This window comes from Anolis sagrei, chromosome 3 (genome assembly GCF_037176765.1).
Source record: "Anolis sagrei isolate rAnoSag1 chromosome 3, rAnoSag1.mat, whole genome shotgun sequence".
Lineage (NCBI taxonomy): Eukaryota > Metazoa > Chordata > Lepidosauria > Squamata > Dactyloidae > Anolis > Anolis sagrei.
Window position 1 is genome coordinate 196,180,714 of NC_090023.1, and position 26,050 is coordinate 196,206,763.

Consider the following 26,050-nt stretch of genomic DNA (forward strand, 5'->3'; position numbering starts at 1 on the left):
TGGGATATAGGGCCTGTCTGGAAGGGCCGTGAGGGTCAAAAATATGAGTGTTGGAAAGCCTTTTGGGGGTTGGGAAGGATTGAGGCCTCCCAAGCCCTGAGAGTTGCCATCCCTCACCTAAATAAATTCCAGAAACCACCTTTCTTTCTTCATTTACTGCTTTTGCTTCCCAAACACGGCCATAGTAATGTAGGAATATATTTCTTGGTTTTCAGATAAGAAAGTATTACTCTATTGTGTGGGCTGCACAAGGAACCTGCATAGCATTAGAAAGGCAATACAAAATGATGGCAAAAATCTTGCTGCACACTTTGTTTTCTTGCTGCTGCTGTTTTTGATATATGCAGCTTTTCAGCTGAAATGGAACTGTAGAATGGGATAGAAAGGAGGAATATGAAAACAGAGATGAAATCACTCCTGAATACATTTTCTCCTGCTTACATCCAATTGATCTCATTGTTTTCCACTGCTAGAGAATTTGTGCAGTTGGTGGTGTATTATTTTAACTGTACGTAGAAAATAAATCCAAGGGTAGCGGCATTGTTTCAAGGAAATTCTGTCAAGAGACTTTGTGATTGTCCTTGTCTGGTGCATGAAATACAGCACATACTGAGTATAAATCCTCCTTGCTATTAATGTTTTGTATAGTAAAGAAATGTTAAACAACAAGGAGTTAATGCAGTAAATAGGATCCTAAGCAACTATAGTAATATATGCATGATGTGGGTGGCCGAGTGGGAAAATTCTCATCCTCCTCCACAAGTCATCGCTGATGCTTTTGTGAAGCAGCACTGACCCAACTCCTACAGAATCACTCCATAGAAAATCACAACCCACCTACGTAATTCATTTTGCAGTGCACTTGGAGGCTGTAAGTGCCCAAGGCACTTTAATATTTCAGCAGGTTGGCATGAAAGCACAGTGTGGCGTAGGTTATAATCTGAAATTGACAGTTTCTATTGGCACATATATTGTTAAACAAACATGCGGCCACACGTCCAACAGAGCAAATCAATTAATCATTCAGACAAACAGCTCCAGGAAGCTATAATTTGCGCATGGAATTGGTCATTCCCCCCCCTTTTTTTTTGCGTTTGCAGGTAATTCTGAGGTATGATTTAAGGTAAAACTGCAGGAAGCAGAATATAACAAGAAGCCTTGCAAGAAGTATTTGATGTTATCACAAACTTCTTTTGAGTATATTTTCCCCATGTGTTTACTCTTTTTGGATACTTTCATTATTTGAATCTTTTTCTTTGCAGGACCCTCTTCCATCAAAAGATGCAAAAATGATTTCGTCTGTAGTCATTTCGCAGATTATTAATGAGAATAACTCCAAAGAAAACAAGACCGTCTTCACTAGGCATTCTGTAATCACCCAGTCGGGTGCTTATCATGTGAATCAATCTGTGGCTAATCATAGCTCAGTCAACATTAACAGAGCATTCATATTGCTTCCCAGAAGATTAGGAATTCAGATCTCTTCCGAAGACAATGTGCTTGGAACAGAGATTGATAGCAAAGAGGCGAAACGGTGTCATAACCAGAAGAAGGGTTTTGCTTCCATCACTATCACTGCTAGACGAGTTATTCCACCACGGAACAGGAAAATACAGGTGGATACTTCCGACCCTTCTTGTTTGAAATGCCAGGAAAGTAAACCACTAATAAACACTCTTCTTGCTTCAAACGAGACTGTCCCACATCAGCTTGGCAGACCTTTACATGGAGGTTGTCAAAACCAAAATGCCACCAAAACAAAGGTTTCTGAACCTCATCCGCAGCTGTGTAAGGGACTTTCTAACACAGAAAACAAAGAGAACAGAGTGGTCCCCCCTGGAAACAACCATAACAAAGAAGCACCAATTTCCTTTACTTCAAGTGTTCACCACAGTGTTTCCCAGCATAATCCAAATGCAATATATTATGTAGACAAGTCTCTCTCAGTGCCTATTCATCAGCCTCAGACTAGGAACCCAAAAATGCATAGGTCAGTTGCGTCTTTCAGGATAAATTGCAGTTCTTCCAGTTTAACACCAGATGGAGTGAATGGTTTAGCTAATGGAAAGATAATCACAGAAGTACTTAAGACAAAACTCCCAGAGGATGCCAAGACACTGCTTGAAGCAATTTGGAATGCAGATCTTGAGGAGGACTACTCAGTTAGACAACAGACTTTGGAAATTGAATCCTTATGGGCTGAACGTCTCCAGAAAGATACCTCTCCACCTGAGACTCTGTCAGTTGTAGATACTCCTCGATGGCTTGATCCTTCAAGGCCAGTGCAAAGCAATGATGGAAATACAAATGACAATCACATTACACTGCCTCCTCCCTTTCCTGCCTGGGCCTATGATGAAGGTGAGTAGGTTAAATGTATCCAATCTTGTCAGATCTGATATATAGAGCAGTGTCAATCACATTACCTTTACAACATTGTTGGCAGCTCCATTTTAAAATGCCTCCATAAAATAAACACATAGTAAATCTGAAGATCATCTCATATATTTTCATATGTACATGCCACAAGCATATCCTTTTTCTGTAATCCCATTTTCATTACCTTTACCTACAAATACACATCAGCAGGGCCCTGATTTTTAAAAACTGACATCCAAGATCAAGCATAGCTTGTGAAAAAATCGGAATGCAAAAGGAAATGTTCAGTTACTAGATTACGATGGATTAACACAATGGGTATGGACACAGGCAGGATAAAATAGAGCTCTGCACCCCCACATAAAAATTCTGCGCCTGCCAAATGAGATTTTCCTTCAATTCCTAAGTTTCTAACACTGCAGAGAGAGAAAGAGCTTAAATCATTCATGTCCAGACTCTTACATGTGCTGTGTTAGCATATTCTTGGTAATGTTTCCTATATTTATAAATGCTCAATTGAAGTCTTAAATTACTACAATACTAGAAAACTAAGGACTGAAGAAAAGTTTCTTCTGCGGTGCCAGTATTCTTACTTAGAAGGGATAATGTCCTCATCTTCTCTTAGGCGATCCCTCATTGTCTTCTAGGATCAGTGTACTGGCGGTGGGTCCGTAGGTGACTGTGGAGCCCTATTCTTGATCTGCATCTTCTCCCGCAGTGAGGGTATTGGTCTCCAGGTGGAAGGCGGTCCCGGTTGGGGTTGGCTTGATGTGCCTTCCTCTTGGCGTGTTTTTCTCTTTTGCCCTCCATTCATGCCTCTTCAAATTCTACAGCACTGCTGGTCACAGCTGACCTCCAGCTGGAGCGCTCAAGGGCCAGGGCTTCCCAGTTCTCAGTGTCTATGCCAGAGTTTTTAAGGTTGGCTTTGAGCCCACCTTTAAATCTCTTTTCCTGCCCACTAACATTCCGTTTTCCATTCTTGAGTTCAGAGTAGAGCAACTGCTTTGGGAGATGGTAGTCGGGCATCCGATGGACAACGTGGCCGGTCCAGCAGAGTTGATGGCAGAGGACCATTGCTTCAATGCTGGTGGTCTTTGCTTCTTCCAGCACGCTGACATTTGTCCGCTTGTCTTCCCAAGAGATTTGCAGGATTTCGAAAGCAGTGCTGATGGAATTGTTCCAGGAGTTGCATGTGATGTCTGTAGACAGTCCACGTCTCACAGGCATAAAGCATGGTTGGGAGGACAATAGCTTTATAAAGAAGCACCTTGGTATCCCGGTCCTCAAACACTCTCTGCTTCATGTGGAAAAAAGCTGCACTCACAGAGCTCAGGCTTTGATGGTTTTCCATACCCTGGAATGATAGGAGACATTGTCTTTACTTTTGGAAGTTGGAGACAATGGGCTGCATTTTCCTCACCTGTGCATTAGTAGATGATCATTTATCATTTTAATCTTTCCTATGACTTCAAATTTCACCTTGTAAAGGTCTCCTGGCTTTTGTGGGATGTATGTCTAGAGTATGCAAAGAAGAGCCTGCTGGAAGAACAGAAAATGTGCTGAGAGAATTTAGGCATTACTGAGCTGACTTTTGTGAAGAGTTCCAGAGGAAGTCAAGAGACAAGTCCATGTTCCGTCGTTCTTGACCTGGAACCAACCTGGGTCAATGCTCAGTCAGCTTTGGGAATGCTGTGTTTACTGATGCCACCCCCTTCCCAGTACTCAGCAGTAGTTTGTCCTAACCTAACAGGCATTCTTTTATAGATGCTTCTGAAAGAATTCTGTACGTGAGATCCATTTTAATAATGTTGATATACCCTCCTGGCTGTACTCCAACACACACTGCTGAGCTCAGATCTCAGTGGTTGCCCCCTTTTGCCCCCTTATATTAAATGTTATTAAGAGAAATCTGTGTAGCTGCAGGACTATTTCTCATATAGCCCACCCTTGCTGCGGTATTTAATGCTTTCAAGTTCCCTTGTTGTTGCTGAAAACCTCATGAAATAATTCTGTTCGGAGACACTGTCATGCAAATAAAAACCACTTAGCATTTGAAGGCAGTTAATAAAAACAGGAATTTTAATTGTTCCAGAAATGTTTGCTGAGTGTAAAGAGAGTTCAGTAATGGAACCGCACATGAAGGAGAATTAGAATGATTGGAATTGTTCTTTTCAAAAGAAAAACATGCTAGCTAAACTTTATTCAGGGATAATAAAATATACAGAGGGAAACAAATATTTTGTCTGCATGTTTTTCCCTTCCTTTAAAAAAATCAACAAATTTTAAGCAGAAAATATTAATTCTTTTAATGTTTTAAAGTCTAATTTTTAAAGTAAGTGTACAAAATATATATTTGTTGCATTAGATACATTGCATTAGATACATATTATGTTTCTAAAAGAAATTTCCAATTTCTGTTTGTTTCCCCCATTCTATATTTATCCTTGTTAGTACAACAGGTTGTTGTAAATGGAAGCTAAAGAAAGACTTAGGGTACATCTACACTGTAGGAAAGGGTCCCTTGGTGGTGTAGAGGGTTAAATCACTGAACTGCTGAACTTGCTGATCGAAAGGTCACAAGTTCGAAGCCAGGGAATGGCGTAAGCTCCCGCTATTAGCCCCAGCTTTTGCCAACCTAGCAGTTCGAAAACATGCAAATGTGAGTCTATCAGTCAGTACCGCTCAGGCGGGAAGGTAATGGCACTTCATGCAGTCATGCTGGTCACATGACTTTGGAGGTGTCTATGGACAATGCCAGTTTTTGGCTTAGAAATGGAGATGAGCCCACACAGCCCTTCCCCCGAATCAGACACAACTAGACTTATTGCCAGGGGAAACATTTACCTTTACCTACACTGTAGAAATAATGCGGTTTGACACCACACATGGCTCAGTGCTATGGTATCATGGGAGTCATAATTTTATAATGTCTTTCGCCTTCTCTCTCAAAGAGGACTGGTCACTTATAAACTACAACTCTCGGGAATCCATAGCATTGAGCCACAGAAGTTAACGTGGTGCCAAATGACATTAATTCTATAGTATAGATGAACCCCTTGAAAGGGTCAGTCCACTTGACTTAGGACTAGATAAACAGAGCAGTATATATATATATATATGGAGTCCCCAGTGGCGCAGTGGGTTAAGCCGCTGAGCTGCTGAATTTGCTGATCGAAAGGTCACAGGTTGGAAGCCAGGGAGCAGCCTGAGCTCCTGCTGTTAGCCCCAGTTTTTGCCAACTTAGCAGTTTGAAAACATGCAAATGTGAGTAGATCAATCGGTACCGCTCCGGCGCGAAGGTAATGGCACTTCATGCAGTCATGCTGGCCACATAACTTTGGAGGTGTCTATAGACAACGCCGGCTCTTCGGCTTAGAAATGGAGATGAGCACCGACCCCAGAATCAGACACGACTGGACTTAATATCAGGGGAAAACTTTTACTCTCTCTCTCTCCCTCTCTCTCTACACACATACACACACACACACACACACACATTGGGGGGATCAGCTGAGCCAATTAATGTGGGGATTCTAAATTGAGTGATGACAATGATGTTGTGTTCTCTGCTTTTTCTCCCTCTAACACTGCAAATAGATATTCCAAGTCAAGATTAGAAAATATCTTCTGCTAGTGGAACACAGAGATTTCCCAGCAGAACAATTCAGTTGAATAAGATGTAGCCGAGGAAGTGCTAGAAAAAGGCAGAGATGAGGTGGTGTGAAGGATGAGCTGAGTGATGCATGACCCAAAACTCTTCCAGCCCAGGGACACACTCGGTTAGTCCAGAGTGAAGATGGTACAAAGAAACTTCCCACATCCTTTGAGTGGATTTTAGATTCAGGACAGTTTGAAGTAGTCTAATGCCATCTTAGTTGTCCCTTGGCCAGCTGGACTAGTTAAGACTGTACTTTAAGGGCACTTCTACACTGATTCTATAATCCATATTGGAACTGGTTTGGGAGGAACCAGTTTCCCTGCACGGGCAATCAGATTGCCATGCCTGGAAGTGTTGTGAAAGTGATTATGTTGAAGACAGAACCTGGCTTGAAGACACTTTGCAGCTTCCTTTTATTGGTCAGTGGATGCTGTGAATTGTGTTAGGTACATGAATAGGTTTTGAATTGTTTTAATTGTTTATTTATAATACTTCCAATATTTAATCCTATTTTAATGTCTGTATTAGTTTTAGTGTTAGCCACTTTGGGTCCCTTTTTAGAGTGATAAAGTGGGATAGAAATAATTGTTGTTGTTGTTGTTGCTGTCCTTATTGTTATGGGAATCAATTGAGATGGACTCAATACACCAGCATCCTGTGACTGAAGTTCACTCCTTTTTTGTCCAATAACACAGAGAAAGGGCTGCAGATCTATAGATGACTGAATTCTTAAATAAAAAACCACAACCTGCATTTTCATATTTGATTTAATAATAGATTTACTTACCTCTTTCTGACCTTTTGGATGACTTAAAATATTGCATATTGAGTGGTGGCAGCTCAACTGAGTATTTGTTGCCTAATTGATCTTTAAAGGTGTCTCTCTCCAGTGGTCTCCAGAAATTAGAAGGAAAGGGGAACCACTTTTTTTGCTGCAAACACATCATAAAAATGCCCAGGAGAACAACTTGTACAAGCATAAGTAGTCTGGATCACACTTTATTTCTCCTAGCACCCCTAAAATACAGCAAATTCCAGTTATTCTATCATTTGTCACACTGTTTCAAGCTATAATGTTGGATCCCTAGGTTCATTTTCACCAGGAATCTACATGCAAGTGAGACTTGTTGCTGCCTGTAGCTCCACTAGGAATCAGTTTAAGATCTTAAATACCACCTTAATGGAACTCAAAAAGTTTGGTTTGTGAGGGGTCATCTACATTTCATTAGTGACTTTCAAATAAGTTAGATTCTTGCTCCAAACATAACCAAACTACATAGCAAATGATCTAAGCTTTCTCTTTAAATACAGTTTATATGATGTGATGGAAAGAGCAACCTTGGAATAAGAAAATATACTGCTAGCTGTACATTTATTATACAGCGCCTCCTCCTCTCAATTCTTGGTGTCTTGGTTTTTAGTCCTGGTCCTGAGGTTTCAGAAAATTGCATTGGATAGACTCTTGTTTCTTAGATCATATGTTGTCATTATTCTTTATGGGCGAACATGTGGCCATTGGTATATGGCCTATGCCCTGTATCTCAGAAACTAAATGTGATATGGGAAAGCCGGTGCCATTTTTCGAATCCGCAGGTCAAATATACACAGAAATAGGTCTAATGGTTTGAGGTACCAAATGTGTTGATCAGTGCTGCTGTAGGGTTAGCATCTTCTTAGCGCCAACTAGAGTAGACCCAACGATTCATCTATTGAATAATAAGTTAACACATAGGTTAAATCCAGTTGATTCAGTGGGTCTATTCTATATAGGATTTGCAAATTTTAGAGGTCCATACGGGTACTCAGCAAATATTGAGTGCAGAATTTGGAAGAATAGCAATTGTACAATATGTCTTGATGTATAATATTTACCAAATATAATAATTGGAAAGATCTCTGCTACCTTGGAGAACTGCTTCCTTTTGGAATAGTTTTGTTTTGTTTCTAAATATAGTTTTTATTGAAAGTTTTTTTAAAAAATACATTAAAACAAAAATCAAAAACTAAACTAAACAGCATAAAAAATAGATAGTTTTAGGCTAGTTGGACCTATGTACTGGTACATCATGAACCAGCATCCTATATTCATTTGATCTATAATGTGAACGTGACTTTTGAATGGTTTTGATCAGTAATAAGATATTTTGGTAATCTTTCTGCATTTATCCTGCTTGGAACATTATAAATAGTGCTAATTAGTAATGACTCAAAGGTCGTGGCCTTTCTTGTTAGGATCAAAAAAAATAATGAGTAGTCAATTACCTGTCAACCTTTTAGCAGTGACAAATTGTAAGAAATGAGTAATATTCACAAGCCTTCATTAGTACTGGTGTTGAGTTATGCTTTGAAATGAAATATGGGAGGGATCCAATCTAATCTGCATATAAAATATCACTTGGCATTGCACTTTAATAACTTGCAGCAATGCAGTTTTAATTGTAAGTAAGGGAGATGAACCTTGTCTTCCTGCTTTGTGATACATCTCAGTTTATGTTGCCCCAAAGACAGGCCATCTCATAGAGTTTTATATATATTTAAAATTCCTATGGGGAGGAATATGGAAGCATGAAAGTAGATTCCAATGAATTAGAAATGGAAAAGGCAAGAGCTACTACGGACTGACATTATTTATTGAGTTAAATGCACATATTACATAATGTTTTTTGTGCCACCATTTAATTTTTAGTTATATCAACTGTATGATTTTATGTATAATAGCCTTGAATTGTCTTTCTTAGTGGAGCAGAATTCCTGACTTTGAAAATAAATACAGAAGCATTAACAAATGGAAATTCTAAATACAGGTTGAGATACCTTATCTGAAATGCTTGAGACCAGAATTCCTTTTGCATTTCTGATTCTTTTAGATTTTGGAATACTTGTATTTGCATATATGTAAAACAAGATATCTTGGAGATGTAACCCATGTCTAAACATGAAATTGATTTATGTTTCTTATGCACCTCATACACATTGCCAGATGGTAATTTTATACATGTTTAATCATTTTGTATATGAAACAAAGTTTGTGTACATGAACCATCAGAAAGCAAAGATGTAACTATCTCAGCCATCCATGTGGACAATATTGGGATGCTCAACCTGTGTTGCATCATATTTTACCATTATTACAATGCTTTAATAGAATATACTGGTTCGGTTTTTCAATCATGGTCATCATACTGATATCTATTTTATGCAGGTTACTATGCTTCCTTGTGATCCCAGCAATTATGTTACTTGCTGCAGCTGTAGCAGCTGTTGTTACCCTTAAATACTTTAGTTAACAGCTGGCACTGCATCTCATTTGTATTTTTTTAGATTCACTTTCAGTAGGATCAACTCAGCTGTTATGCAGTTAGGCAATTCAGTGTAGAAAGTTTCAGACTTCAGATCGGCACATTCCCAAAATTGGCCTTTTCTCCCATCCAGGTTATGGATCTTTGGCTTGTAAAGAGGTAACGGTAACCTTGTCCCAGAAAAAAAAAAGTTCCAGTTACAGTAGATAAAATATTTTATTTGTATGCAGATGATGTCCAAATCAGTATGCAAATGATGTCCAAATCTGTCACTCCTTCCCACCTGTCACTAAGGAGGCTATTCAGACCTTGAACCGGTGCTTGGCTGCTGTGTCGGACTGGATGAGGGCTAACAAATTGAAATTGAATCCAGACAAAACAGAAGTCCTCCTTGTCAGTCGAAAGACTGAACAGAGCATAGGTTTACACCCTGTGTTGGATGGAGTTACACTCCTCCTGAAGACGCAGGTTCACAGTTTGGGAGTGATCCTGGACTCATCGCTGAGCCTGGAACCCAAAGCGGTGGCCAGAGGAGCTTTTGCACAGTTAAAACTCATGCACCAGCTGCACCCGTACCTTGGGAAGTCTGATCTGGCCACGGTGGTCCATGCTCTGGTTACATCCCAAATAGAATACTGCAATGCGCTCTATGTGGGGCTGCCTCTGAAGACTGTTCAGAAACTTCAGTTAGTTCAACAGGCGGCTGCCAGATTACTAACTTGGGCGGCATGCAGGGAGCATACCACCCTCGTTATGCCAACTCCACTGGCTGCGGTCTATCTCCGAGCACAATTCAAAGTGCTGGTTTTGACCTATAAAGCTCTATATGGTTCGGCCCCAGCTTACTTGTCCGAACGCATCTGCTCCTACGTCCCACCTTGCAATTTAAAATCATCCGGGGAGGCCCTGCTCTCGCTCCCATCAACAGCGCAAATGCGGCTGGCAGGGACAAGGTGCGGGGCCTTCTCGGCTGTGGTCCCCCGCCTATGGAATACATTCCCAAAGGAGGTAAGATCTGCTCCCTTGCTCCTGACCTTTAGAAAAAAAATAAAATCATGGTTCTGGCACCAGGCCTTTGGACAATACATGTATGCAACTTTTAGTGGGAGAAGGACTGGAAGGGTGACTCGACTGATGAGATTGTTTTATGGTTTAACTGTTTTATATTTGTTGATGTACTGTTTTTAATATGATTTATGTTTAAAGTGTGGTTTTACTATTGTAGTTGTAAGGCATTGAATTTTTTATCTATGTGTAAACCGCTTTGAGTCCCCCTAGGGGTGAGAAAAGTGGTATATAAATACTGTAAATAAATAAAATAAATAAATATAATAAGATTTTTAAAAAGCCCAGGGTTGTGCCTATTAGGTCTACATAAGAGAAAACAATAATAAAAAGACAAAGAAATTATATCAATATAGCTTTGCCGCTGCAAGGATAACCATAACCAAAGATTGGAAAGGGGGAAAATGGAGGGAAAGAATGTGGGAATATATGCTAATGGACAAATTAACCAATAGTAGGGGGGGGGGAGAGTAATGAGGACATTTTGGAGGATTGGAAGCTGACCATTGCATATCTGAGTGGAGAGTCAGCAATACAGAGGAAGCCTATTAGGAATTTATGATTAGGATATGAACAAGGATAGATTAAATTGGCTTAAAAGGTTTACGCTGCTTTAGTGACAGAAGTTACCGTGAAGGAAACAGGTGTGGGTAAGTGGTGGTATCTGGTGTGTAAGGTTTGTAATATGTCACGTGCAGCTGTTTGGGTGTTATGGTGAACTTTTATATTAATAAAAATATACTTTTAATATTTTATTGCAATAATGGGGGCACATGTCATTGGTTTCGTTTGCTCATATGGCTTCCACATTGCTAAGGTCTTCTTTGGGAGTACCAAATATTTATTTAGTAAGTCTTTAGAGAAAAGCCTATAGGATGGTTCATCCCTCTTTTAATCCCCACTTCACATTTTCTATTTCTTTTGGTTACCTGGACATGCATTCATTCCAGGAAATGTATTCATTAGTTATATACATATGCATATATCTCCTAACAATCACATACGTAAAGCAGATATGATGGGTGATTTTGTGTTCAGCTTCTGCCAACTCTGTCTTTTATACTTAGCTCCAAATTGGTAGCTAAGTATAGTTTTTAGGATGACGACTGAATGTAGCGATGCGTTTTAATGTTTTCATATTGTTTTTATACTGTTTTATTATATTATGTATATTGATGTTTTTCTTACTGTGGGCACTGTGCTGTGCCGGTTGTTCGCTGCCCTGAATTCCTCTGCGGAGGTGAGATAGGACGGGATATAAATACCCTAAATAAATAATAACATTACATTTAATTAAAATTAAATAGTGGATTTTAGGAACCTAAATACTACATCTGATAGTTAAGGCTAAGAATACAAAAGGCCAAAGAACACATCTGGTAGTCAAAGCTTGTTGCTGTTTATTGTCATCAAGTCAAGTTCAACATACGGCAGATTTGGCGATAATATGAATGAGATATAAGTCAACTTGTTACTAATGCTTTTCATAGCTTGCAAATTCAAGGTTGTGGCTTCATTGATTGAGTCTATCTATTTGTCATGCAATCATTGTCTTGTCTTACTATCGTCTATCTTACCAAGCGTTATTGTATTTTCTAATGAGGCATGTCTACTCATGGCCAAAGTACAACAGTTCGAGTTTAGTCAAAGCAAAGAACACAAGTATTGCTATATTTGATCAAATTATCCTTAACTGTTAATGTCTTGTCTTCTTCTTAAACAAGATCAATTTGTGATATCAGAATACTTATGGTAATTTATTTCACTATTACATGTTTGGAAGGTTGAATTGGAAAATAAGATTTTGAAATAAAAATAACTCCTGGTAAAGTCAAAATCTGAAGCTTTGAAAATTCAGCACAAGGTATTATATAAAGAGTACCTAAGATGGTGCTTCTGATATACAAATGTCAGCAGACTTGAATATTTGTTGAAAATAGCAGTGTGGCTGAAGTATTCAATGTGTGGCTAAAACACACTGGAGTTCATTGATTTTAACAACCTTGAGTTAACAGCCTGGGAAACAAGCTGAGATATACTTTATATAGTTCTGAGTCAGTAGTGCTGTGCAATTGAATATGCAAACCTTTTTGCATAAGTGACAGATCTCTACAATTTTATTTTATCCAGTACTTTCCATTTAATTTTTATTGTCACATTTTCTGACAGTAGACTGCACAGTTTGCAAACAGAGTTTGACTTACAATTGAACAGTGAAGCTTAATAGCAGGTGGCAGCTGAAGATCTGTCAGTTAGAAACATGTCTCCTTGCCTTTGGAGAAGATATAAAGTGACTGATCTCGAAGTCCCGATAACTTTTTTAGTACTATGAATAGATAGATGTAGCTTGAGTAGATCTGTGAATAGAATATGTGTGTATGTGTAAATGAAAAGTGGCAATGCATCTTGTTTCAGTGTGAAATGAGAATTATTGAGCAATCTTTTTTCTGCCCAGCAACAAGAACATCATAAAGCACAATCTATCTTTCTCCAAAATATTTTTTAATTTATAGTGCCTAGTTGAAAATAACACAATATACGGGTCACAAACATTATGTCAGCTTAATGAACCAACGTAATTATTTTAAATCCCGTTTCTCAGTTGTATGATACTGCAATTAGATTCTAAAGCATATTCCTTCTCCAAGACACAGTCAAGTATTGGACTGTATTGGACTGTCGCAACTCAGGATAGATTCACCTTGCTCAAGACACCACCACACATCAAAGCTGTAGGTTTTGTAGTTTATTGAAGAAAAAGCAAAACCAAAAACATAGAGGTAAAGTTGCAAAGGTTCAATAGCCAAAACAGTCTTAAATGCAAAGGCAAAGTTTCCAAGATCCAAAGGCAAATAACATGAAGTATAATTCTTTAGCATTGGTTAAACAAGAATCCATGGCAACATGACAAAGTCCCCAAAAATCAAGATCAAAACCAAAGTCCCAAAGAGCTAAAAGCTTTCCTAAAAGCCGAGGTAATTTCAGAGAAGTTAACAGGGTGTAAGCAAAATTGCACTGACAAAGGACAGACTTCAATCGGATCATTAAATATGTTTTCCAAGCATGAAAGTAATACGTTGACCCCGAACTTCCTGTTTGTTGGCAAGGCGCACACTTCGATGAACCCTTAATTGCAAATGGTCCTCCCTAATCAAATCTTCACCATCTTCAAGGCCGGATACCTCATTATCCTAGGACTGGTCACCCTGGGAACCGAGAGGCACTGAACTCCCAGATGGGGCCAACTCTTCCACCTGCAGCTGTGAATTTCACTATCTTTATCTAAAACAACATTCCTTTCTCTGGGCAACAGAAGTGCCATCTCTTCTTCAGAATCAACACTGTCTGCCTCAAAAACAGGGACATGTTCAGAAATCTGTAACCTATCGTCCTCCTTGTCTTGAGGAAACTCATGCTCAGAAAACTCAGGCTCAAAGTGAGCCACAACACAAACAGGAACAGAATTTCACCACTCCCCAGCAATGATGATGATGATGATGATGATGATGATGATGACGACAAATTTTATTTTGCAAGATGTCATATGAAATTGTCATAAGAGGCAGCAATGAGAAAACAGGAGGCTTCCCATATTCTCATTGAGAAGAACGGGGTGGGCGCAAGGGGGAAGCTGGGAGTAAATGATTACCGCAAGAGACAGATAAGGGGTGATGCAGGCAATATGGATTCAAGGCAATGGGTTCCCCATGCTGCTCGCCAGATTCGCCACACTTCATGGCAACCCCCCCCCCCGCTATCGCCCGCCATGTGGACCCCTCAATGTGATGAGTTCATAGTTTCATAGAGTTCAAAGGGGCCCAAGGGACATTTTGTTCCTTCTCTTTCAAGGTCAAGAATTTAGATCCAAAACATAGTTAGCCATCTGACCTTTGTTTTTTTAAAGAGTCCAATGTCTTCTATTCCACTTTTGGGCTACTCTTATCATCAGGGAGTTCTTCCTGATGTTTATTCAGAATTGGTGTTGCCAGGTGAAATAAGTTGTGTAGGACAGGGATTTTCAGTAAAAAAAAAAAGTCCCTCTTTTATATCATTATTTAAAAGTAAAGAAACCATGTCCTTTATTTCACTGGTCTCTAGATCAGTGGTTCTCAACCTGGGGTCCCCAGATGTTTTTGGCCTTCAACTCCCAGAAATCCTTACAGCTGGTAAACTGGCTGGGATTTCTGGGAGTTGTAGGCCAAAAACATCTGGGGACCCAAGGTTGAGAACTACTGCTCTAGATGATTTCCCAGTTCATTCCACCCTTCTCCCGTAAGTCCTGAAGTTTATAAATGGGAATAGAGATAGTTCTGCTGACAAGAAACTTTTGTTTGCAATAATTAAGTGAACACGAGTATCTATATTTTGTAGCATCCCATGGAAGAATCCTTGACTTGACCTTCTTCATTTGCAAGCAGCATTACTTTTAAAATCACAGACTTTGACCACTCACTCACATTTTAGTCATTGTGGGTGACATCACAAACTGTTTCAACCCTTTGCCATGGATACTATATTGACATCAGCACCCTCTTATGCCATCATTTTTGCTCCCAAAAGACACTGTTTTATCTTTTTAAAGTTTGATCACTGCCTTTCAGTACCCTACCTTAAATCAACACAGAACCTGGGTAGTGAGATGATGCTTACCAGATGTCTCATAAACAGTGGGTAAGCTGTGAAAATAATGATCTTTTTCCAAGATGGCGATAAAGCTGGTTTTAGGTATATTTTCTTTAAATGGGAAGATTACGCATTAACATTTTATATTTGATTTATATTTTATAGACTGCTCTACAGACAGAACCTTAAAGCATAAATGAAATGAAACTTTTTTCATGTATTATTCATCATTTAATGAAGATTCCTTTGGGGGAAAAACATTATTACCAAAAAGACCTGGATTTAGTTCTGCTGGTTTCTAGTCTCCTAAAGCCTTAATATAATGTTATAAAAATCTATATCAATTTAAAAAGATAAATAATAAGTATGTTTAATCTGGCATTTCTTTTCAATGGATATGCCTAAGTATCCATATCATTATCTCTTTTGAGATTATAGGGATTGCTGTAAAATCACATAAGAGAGAACTGGGTGTTACCACCAGACTGAAGTTTTTAAGCCTTGGTTTATAGCACATATGGCTCAGATTCCGAAAATAAAATATGAACTTACCATTTACAGATGGTTGCTTTTTCTGAGTTGAGAAATAACAAGAATTTGAATAAGCGGATTACAATGCCCAGAATTCCTCACCCAGCATAACTAGAGGCACATTGATGGAAGTATTCTACATGTCGAAGACTAAAAAGTCATTTTTCCGAGCTCTGTATTCAAGATATAAGAGAAATGATAGCAAATGTATTTTAGTATGAATTTGAAAATCAGTGCTCATAACAAAATTCATGTAAAATCATATTGTATAAAACTAGTGACTTTTAAGTAAAACTATTTTTACCATTTTTATTTCATTTTTTAAAAAACACACTACATAGGCTGGATCTACACTATCAGATGTAGACACATATAATGGAGGAAAAGGAAGACGGTTGTGTGAACAGTCACGGCCACCTCCAAATAGGAAGCAACTCAGCTGCTCACGCCAAAGCATCCCATGCCTTTTTCTAACATGGGACAAGGTCATAGTAAGGCAAAAAGATCCCATGCACATGTGGATGCCATGGAGTCCATTCACCCTCGAACCAACTTATTTGAGTCATGTAGAGCAGTTGTTCTCAACCAGTGCATCCCCAGATGTTTTGGCCTTCAACTCCCAGAAATCCCAACAGCTGGGAAACTGGCTGGGATTTCTGGGAGTTGTAGGCCAAAACACCTGGGGACCCACAGGTTGAGAACCACTGGTGTAGAGCGATCCTATGGATTGAGTACTAACTAAAGTACTATACTGCCTCCCTTATACAAAAAGATACATATAAGTTGACTTCCCATTCTCCAACCTAAGTTCTAAATCTATAAAATCCTTAAACTTCTCTTTGATATCAAGCTAAACTATTTTTCCTCTTGATGAAAAAAAAAAGAAATGTCTATATATATATATATACCAGTTTTCAAATCCCATGAATCTTTCTTCTTGATATGAATCCAAAATAGCTCCCTGTCCTTTAAAAGTCAGTCCAACAACTTCTCTCTGATCAAATGAGATAATTTGTCCATTTCAAAGATCCATTCCTCTTTTGTTGGGATTAGTGGGTTTCTATTTTGGAGCATATAACAGCTTTGCGGTTAATACCATATTATGAATCACCCTAGACTTTCCAACATTAAATTGTTCATTAGAAATCCCCAACAAAAAAATCTGGCATTAATTGTATCCTTATTATGAGAATATCCTACAGGAAGCAGTTCATGTTAAACTGTGTGTTATAGTCATGTCGTTTTGCAAGGGTGAGCAACACTTTTGCTGAATAATCTGGTACAGGTAATATGTTAACAGTCAGTGGAGCTGAAGCTAGTGGTAAGGCAAAATCAAAAATCAGAAAGGGTTCTGCTTTTTTCTCTTTCTTTGGGATATCTTCCTCTTCCTCCCCCTCCCCAACAACTCCAACAACAACAACAACAACAACAACAATTCTTTATTTATATTCCCTGAGGGGACTCAGAGCAGATTACAACACACAGAGATATGCAAACATTCAATGCCTTTAATACAGTGAAATAACAATAACATACAAATACACAGAACAAAGATAAAGGCTTCCCTTTTCATCTCCGGCTTTCTGGAAGTGGTCTCAACTCTGGCCATGGGGAGGTACTCTTTTTCCATTTTCAAGCTGAGGAGCCTGTTGTCTGTAGACACCTCCTGGTCATGTTGCCGACATTGTGGCATGGGCGCCTTTATTTCCTTCCCACTGAATCAGTACCTATTGATCTAATCACATTTGCATATTTTCAAGGTTGGCAGGAGCTAGGGCTGACAGCAGTAGCTCACCCTGACCCATGGCTTCAAACTTCCAAACTAGGTCAGCAGATAGAACAGTTTAACGGTTTAACCCATTGTGCCACCACGGACCCACCCTTGTTATTATGATATATTTTTAGCATTAATTAGGCTAATGGCTGAATTAAAGTGGATTCATAATCATAGTTTGGCTATTATTATTATATATTATCAGTCTCATTGGGCCTTCCACATTAAATAATTAAATTACGGTGGTTGTGCTTTAATGCCATGACAGTGTCTCATATAATCCTGACGTTTGTAGTCTGGTGAGGCCCTACAGTTCTCTGGCAGAAAAGAAAGCCATTAGCACAGGGACATACCATTTCAAATCCGTGAAGAAGCAAGGTCAAAAGAAAGCCATAAAAAAGAAATATTTTCAAGTTAAATTTGGAAGAGTGGGAACTTAGGTGTAACTTGGATTCAAGTACAGCAATGATTAAGAAACTTTAGCTGCCCATAATGACTAGAGAGGCATGCAAATTGAATCAAGTATGAAACAGTAAAGCATGAAGCTGTGACATATAAACATTTTATAATGGGTGTTTTGCAAAGTTGAAATCAATCTTGGATTTATCCACCGTGAGGGCCCCTTTAGTCCAGTTTCACATCATCCATCTTCATTTATTTTAAGAAAAAGAAGACAGCTGAATGATAACTAAAAGTCTGGTGAGTGATGTTGTGGTGTTTGTAGAAAACACACTTTTCTTGCACTAGTGTTGTATAGTGGTTGCTCCAGTTCCCTAAGACTCTTCCTGTCTACTTAACCCACAGATTAGTTCAATGTTTTGCCCTTACCCAGCTGCTGCTCCTTCTGTGTACTGTCACCATTTCCCAACTGCAGAATGGTTTTCTTATATACCGTCAGCACAAGACAGCAGCACAGGACGTGGATCAAGGATAGTGAAGGCAGCACCTAGAGGAACTGAACCAGAGAAGTGATAGGGTGGACAAAGGGTGCCCCACTAGTAGTAGTTGGTGGCCTTTGACCTATCTAGATTTCACAGAGTGCTGTTTTTCTGCCTACCCAAAAGAGGGAATTATCTCCCCTTGATCCTTCAGGAAGAACATTTCAACCCAGGTCACAGACTCCCTGCATTCAGAAGTACATTTTCCCCAAATGTGGAAGCAGATGTATAGACATTTCCTATTTTCGTTGATTTTGACCTGCTATGTGAACCCCCATGCACCCTGCTCTAATAATGTTTTAGGAGCATAAAATTGGTTCATGAATTCAGTGCAGTTGACCACTCACATATTGGAGTATTGGACTGAAGGGTCTGGGTTCAAGCCCCTTCTATACTGCCATACAATCAGTATCTGATCCCAAACTATCTGCTTTGAACTGGGTTATATGGCAGTGTAGACTCATGTAATCCAGTTCAAATCAGATAATCTGAGATCAGATACTGAGTTATATGGCAGCATAGATCCAGCCTCAGTTTCCTACTTAGTTAAGAAGCTCATTGAGTGACCTTGGATCTTTGTTTTTCAAGATTGCCTCCACCTTACAGTACTGTTGTAGGAAGAAAAAACTTACTGGCGAACCTTGTGTTCTCTGGAACAGTTTCTTTGTAGAAACATTCCAAAGACTGGTAGCTTAAGGCACAGGTCCATGGACTACCACTTTGAACAGCACTGTTCAGGAGCATCTATGGAGAAGAAGATCTGACTAGCAGGAGACAAAAATCATTTAGAGGGGACTGATGCTGGAAACAGCAAACACAGTGCAACCACCATATCCTGAGAACCAATATATGCTATTTCACTTATCCATAGTTTCATTTAGGGTGCATTTACAATGCAGAATAAATAATTTTGACACCACTTTAACTGCCATGGTTCAATGCTATGGAATTATGGGAGTTGCAGTTTTAGGTCTTTAGCCTTCTCTGCCAAAGAGTGTTGATGCCTTACCAAACTACACCTCCCATGATTCCATAGCAGTAATTATAGCAGTTAAAGTGCTATCAAATTGCATTAATTCTAGTATAGATGCATTCTTACTCAGTGTCTTGAGTTGCCCTTCAAAGACAGCCTTAATACATTGTTGAAAGCAAAAGAAAAATGCTTTACTTCAGCAAACACAAAGGATAAGCAGATGCAGTTGAAAAATGAAAAAGAAAGCAAGGAAGTCTTAATACAGACACAAATTAAAGTCTCTTACAAAGTCCCAAAAGAAACAGCAGTCTTCCATCAGACAACGGGCAATGATCACTAAGTCCTTAGCAGCAGACACAGAGCAGGTTCAATTGGAGTGAAAACATCAGCATCAGAGTCGTTGTTACCAGCAAAAGCTGACTACTATTGCTTCTGATTTATAGCCCTGAATTCCCCACACAGAAGGTGCTAAGGCATCTCCCAATTAGCTCAGTGTTTTTAGCAGTTATTCTAGCTGAACACCGCCTGTGCTCTGTCTCCTTTCATCTCGCTAGAAATGTAGGCACTTGCACAACCTTATCATCTGATTCTTCTTCTCTCTCCAATTCCTGAGCACTTCCGTACTCCACTTCCTCTTCTGAAGATGAGGAATCCCTAACACTCAGTTAGGACCTCATCACACTGAGGTCCAATTTGCAAGCAATAGTGAAGGGATTCACCATGCAGCATGGTGAGTCTGACAGGCAGTGTGGGAACATGTTGCCTCATGCCGCACTTTGACTACAACGCCTCCTTACCCATCCCATGGGGGAAAGTATTGCTGCCCAGTTCCCCCCTGCACTACCCCCATTCTTTCCTATGCAAACACAGGAAGCCGCCCATGTTCTCTAGGAAGCGTCCCAGCATGCTGCCAGGACACTGGAAGGATGGAGTCCCGCTGGCAGTAGCTTCCATTATCTGATGCCATCCGGCAGGCTCCGTCCTCCCAGCGTCCTCCAAGCATCCTAATGTGATGAGGTCCTTATTCACCTCATGTACAAACTACACACTCTTCTCAGTACCTCAGTTGTTCCTACCATTGAAAATAATGTTGTAATAGTAATAGTAGTAGTAGTAGTAGTAATATGTTGTTGTTTCATTTGTAAAATCCAGGAACATATTCTTTGTGCATAGGGAGGGTCATACTTTATATAACTCATTCATCACAGTAATGTCTACTCATACAACATGATGTGAGATCAGTGTGCAAAATTTGTGCTGGACACCACCCCTCACTCCACCCTGCATATATAGCTTATATGGCACAGACTTAAGCCAGGTGGAATTTCCCCTTAGCATATGCCTGTCTACTGCAAGGGACTGGACTGGATTCTCCAGACAAAAATTGCTATAGCTCTGGCAACGGTGATAATATGAATCTGGACCAAGTGACTCACGACTTGGCACTCTGGTTCTTCTGACTAGGTCTGAGTTACTTTCAAAGTAGGATCCCAGGCCTCTTGGCCCAATTATTGTGTACTTAGATGTTTCAGATTAGCAGCCTTTTAGTGCAATACCCTCTAGCTTTGAATCTGTGTGTGTGGCTTCATTTCACCTGACTGAAACAATAAAAGTTCAGTTAGCCAGGGTGCACATACGCAACCACCAAGAATAATTGCAAGGTTTTGTCATCCCTCCTGCCAGCTGTCCACAACTATACTGCTGACTCACACTCCTGGCACCAATTAGCATTAAGTGTGCAAACAAGCTAACAGCTGTTTATGACTAATAGTCTCTTAACATTTTCACTGCCAGGATTTCTCTGCCTTAATATATCTTGCGGTAATATTTGTAGTCCTTTGTTTTGCAAGATCAAGATTCTGATTCTTGTTAATGTGGATCTAGCAAAAGGATCCAGCTTTGCTTGGACACTCAATACATGATCCCAACTATACTTGCACTTTTTTTTCTTTCTCCGTTCTCTTTCCTCCTGCTAGTCTTTCTCTTTCTTCATTTCATATTTTTTCAGCCTTTTCCACTCGTTATGGACCTCTCCATCTTAACTGGACACTGTTGTCAAAGGTTTTCATGGCTGGAATCACTGAGTTGTTATATGTTTTCTGAGCTGTATGGCCACGTTCCAGAAGCATTCTCTCCTGATGTTTTGCCTGCATCCTCAGAGGTTGTGAGGTCTGTTGGAAACTAGGAAAATGGGGTTTATATATCCGTGGAATGTCCAGGGTGGGAGAAAAAACTCTTGTCTGCTTGAGGCAAGTGTGAATGTTGCAATTGGCCACCTTGATTAGCATTTAATGGCCTAGCAGTTTTCAAGGTCTGGCTGGTTGCTGCCTGGGGGAATCCTTTGATGGGAGGTGGATGAGGATTCGAACAAGAGAACATAGTTCTTTGTTTTTTTAAAACATTTGTTATTATGCACTGTCTTTATGTTTAAATGCATTATAATGTTTTGTTTTGATTTGGGTTTTTTTGCTTATCAATGTATGTATTTTTATGGCATCAAATTGTGCCAACTGCATATACCGCCCTGAGTCTCCTTCGGGCTGATATGGGCAGGATAGAAGTAATGTAAATAAATAAATAATACATAAAATTAGCTGGCCCTGCTTGTTTCTTGTCTGGAATTCTCCTGTTTTTTAGTGTTGTTCTTTATTATTCTGATTTTAGAGTTTTTAAATACTGGTAGCCAGATTTTGTTCATTTTCATGGTTTCTTCCTTTCTGTTGAAATTGTCCATATGCTTGTGGATTTCAATTGTTTCTCTGTGTAGTCTGACATGGTAGTTGTAAGAATGGTCCAGCATTTCTGTGTTCTCAAATATTTATTTATTATTATTTATTTCCTATATTTATACCCTGCCCTTCTCACCCCCCCCCCCCAAGGGGGGCACTCAGGGTGGCCTTACAATACATTAAAAAGATTAAAACAATAATTAAAACAACAGATTAAAACACATCTATTAATATGCTAAATAATATGCTGTGTCCAGGTTGGTTCATCAAGTGCTCTGCTATGGTTGACTTCTCTGGTTGAATTAGTCTGCAATACCTTTCATGTTCCTTGATTTGTGTCTGGACACTGCGTTTGGTGGTCCCTATGTAGACTTGTCCACAGCTGCATGGTATATGGTAGACTCTTAGGCTAATAATTCAATGCTGATAATCAAGGTGGCCAATTGCTACATTCACACCTACCTCCAACAGACAAGAGTTCTTGCTCCCACCTTGGACATTCCACAGATATATAAATCCCATTTTCCTAGTTTCCAACAGACCCCACAAGATGCAGGTGAAACATCAAGAGAGAATGCTTCTGGAACTTGGCCATACAGCCATGTTCCAGAAGCACACATCAACTTAATTGGACATGTTTAGAGCAGTGACAGACTGGCCAGGGTGTCCGCTTGTCCAATGGCAAGTAGGCCTCATTAAACATTAAATAATATTAATACTGTAAAGGACTAAGATTTACATTGTATTACTATTCTAATAATAATTTTAATTGTACCTTTTCCATTTATGATTTTTTAAAAAAATCATTTTTATAAAAATTCAACGATAGCCTTATAGTTGTGAGTGGGTCCCCTTTGTCTCCTGGCAACCAATATTTTTAGACCCAGTCTGCCACTGATTTAGAATTTCTCATTCATAGGGTTGCCATATTTATTTATTTACGGCATTTATATGCTGTCTGTCTCACCCCGAAGGATCTCAGAGGGGCTTGCAACATATATATACATACAATATACTGTATATTATTAGCATAGTACAATATCAGTATTATATATTACTATATTGTACTATATCATTATATTGTAATATTATTAGTAATATTATATGTAATGTAAAATATATAATTATAATATTGTATTAGTAGTAGTATTATATTATATTACATTATAATATATATATTATATTATATTATATTATATTATATTATATTATATTATATTATATTATGTTATATTAGTAGTAAAGTATAGGAGACAAGACAGAACTGTCTTCTGCCTCCCATACTAAAGTGCTTCAAATTTAAGCAGCCATATCTGCATATTTTGCATATTGTTTATGACGTAAATCACACTCTGCTAATTTCCTGCTCAGAAGCACTCCTTTCAAAGTTTCTTTAGAAATAGGAAACTGGTTATTGGGTTTTCATACATTCATGCAATACAGGGGTGCACAATCTACCCAGTCAGTACTGTTTGGTGCATGCCTACGACTCCTGTTGTTTTGCGTCTTTTCTCCTCGCAGAGCTCTTATGGCTTTTACAACTCTCATGCATGGGGTTGGACTGGATTGCCTTTGTGGTCTCTTCCAATTCTGTGATTCTATGGATTGCAGAAGGTACAGATATTCAGCAACCTTAGCTTTCCCAGCAATAAGGACCCTGCAGTGTTTGGAATCCTGCTTGGCCCATTTAAAATAATTGTGTCTAGGCTCCGAGAAAGAAATTAGCTTGTTTTCAAAAAACGAAATTTAGAACCTATTGGCTCTGAATATATACAGATGGCTTCCCCCTTTAACAATTAACCATGCAATCTGATGCATGTAAGTACCATTGAGTTTAATGAGGCTTACTCTTGCTAAGTGGATATAGGATAGATTGCAGCCTGAAAGCCAGTGTCTATATTCTCTGTAACTGCTCATGGCCCCATGCCCATGAATCCTATGGCATTCAGGGATTTTCAGTTTTATGAGGCACTACAACTGACTGGCAGAGAATTCTGAATAACCTCATTGACCCGTAACTCTTAAGATCCCATTGAATTAAACCATGCTGGTGAAAGGGATACAAAAGGACCTTTCCAACATCCCCATTCCACCACCCTGCCTTCTGCCCACACGCACACTTCAATATATCCCAATGCAGGCAAAACACTGTTACAAAATCTCATCTTCCTTAACATGTCCAACTGGGTTGGAAGGCATCAAGTTTTCAGATGACACCAAATTGGGAGGGATAGCCAATACTCCAGAAGACAGGAGCAGAATTCAAAACCATCTTAACAGATTAGAGAGATGGGCCAAAACTACCAAAATGAAGTTCAACAATGACAAATGTAAGATACTCCACTTAGGCAGAAAAAAACAAAATGCAAAGATACAGAACGGGGGACTCATGGCTCGAGAACAGTACGTGTGAAAAAGATATTGGAGTCCTTGTGGACAACAAGTTAAACATGAGCCAACAATGTGATGCTGCAGCTAAAAAAGCACACTTATACATTTATTTATTTTCAAACATTTATACCCCATCCTTCTCAACCCCCCAGGGGCGACTCAGGGCAGCTTACAACCAGCAACAATTCGATGCTGCACATACAAAAACAAAATATAATAAGGCAATTGCAAGATGAATAAAACATTATATTAAAATCAATTTAAAACATTATTATCAATTGTATAGCCATTTCCAAGTCCGATTCAGCATCCAAAGACCCGATTCAAAGCCTGTCCATAGTCAATTCTCATAAAATTGCAAGTGCTGTCATGCCGCCCAAATGCGTGGTCCAAGAACCATGATTTAAGCTTCTTCCTAAAGGGATGGAACCAACCTAATTTCACTGGGGAGCAAGTTCCACAGGTGGGGACCACCACCAAGAAGGCACTGTTGTTCATCCCCGCCAAACGTGTTTGCGAGGATGGCAGGATTGAGAGCAGGGCCTCCCCATACGATCTTAAGACTCTGAGGTGGGATGTAGAGGGAGATACATTCAGACAGGTAAGCTGTGCAGGAACTGTATAGGGCTTTATAGGCTTTGAATTGTGTTTGGAAGTGGACCGGCAGCCATTGGAGCTAATACAGCAGGGGTGTGTGTGTGATATGCTCCCTGTATGTTGCTCCAGTAAGTAATCTAGCTGCCACCCATTGGACTAGTTGGAGTTTACAAATAGTCTTCAAAGGCAACCCTACGTAGAGTGCATGCATACACCCACACTTAAAAATATACCTATTCCCACTAACATACAAATTCAACTTAATAACAGACCTACCGAACCTATCTTGTTCATAATCCATGTACATGGATCCAAACAGGCAGTTTGGGGCACATCTACACTGATCACTTATTTTGGTTTGGTATTAGGTTGACATGTGTGAAATAGGTTTGAGGTCGTGAAGATGATCACATTTACCATGGAGCCTTGTCTCAAACTGCTATTCAGGATTTTTCACAATTTCCCAGGGGTATTTGCACCAGCTCTCCGGTGACAAGGAGAGAAAAAATGGGAAAGTTACAACAATAAAGGTAATCAGCCTCATTTAGCCCTTGCTGCTGTGCCATGCCCTTGGTGTGTTTTTTAGCAGTCCGCAAATCCTACCTTCTGACTTCTACAAATGCTCCAGCATGGACAGGTCACTATAAAGCATTTTGCATTTTATGGAGCTGATTTGATTGCGTGATATGATTTAGATTTGGGATTCACTGATGTGTTTTAAACACTTTAACTCAGACTTTGCATAATACACATTGCTAGCCTTAATTAGTGCTGCAGCACACTTTGGTGGTGTATATTTAGCAACCATCACACTTTGAAGCTAGTTTCAAACCAGATTATATGGCCAGTGTAGACGTGCCCTTTGTTACACTGCAATGTGATCTGGCATTTTCCAGTAGAAGAAAAGGATTACGTAAATACACGTTTAAGTAGGCTAGGGCTACAACCACCTAGGCGAAAAGAGCAGCATGATTTTATACAAAATCTCAAGGTTTCTTGCTCTGGATGAGATACCCGTGTTTTCTCCCTTCTAAAAAGATTGGTCCAAGCCACCTACTAATTCCGTGTAATAGGCGACAAACAGTTCTTTTAA

General features: G+C 39.4%; 1 protein-coding gene across 1 annotated transcript in view; it reads left to right on the forward strand.

Moving 5' to 3' along the window:
* C3H10orf90 (chromosome 3 C10orf90 homolog) overlaps window positions 1-26,050 on the forward strand; it is a 126,985-nt gene that overhangs the window by 48,575 nt on the left and 52,360 nt on the right. Inside the window, exon 3 of the mRNA XM_060768620.2 lies at window positions 1,263-2,361. Coding sequence (XP_060624603.2) covers window positions 1,263-2,361 — 1,099 coding nt within the window. The remainder of the gene's footprint in view (window positions 1-1,262; window positions 2,362-26,050) is intronic.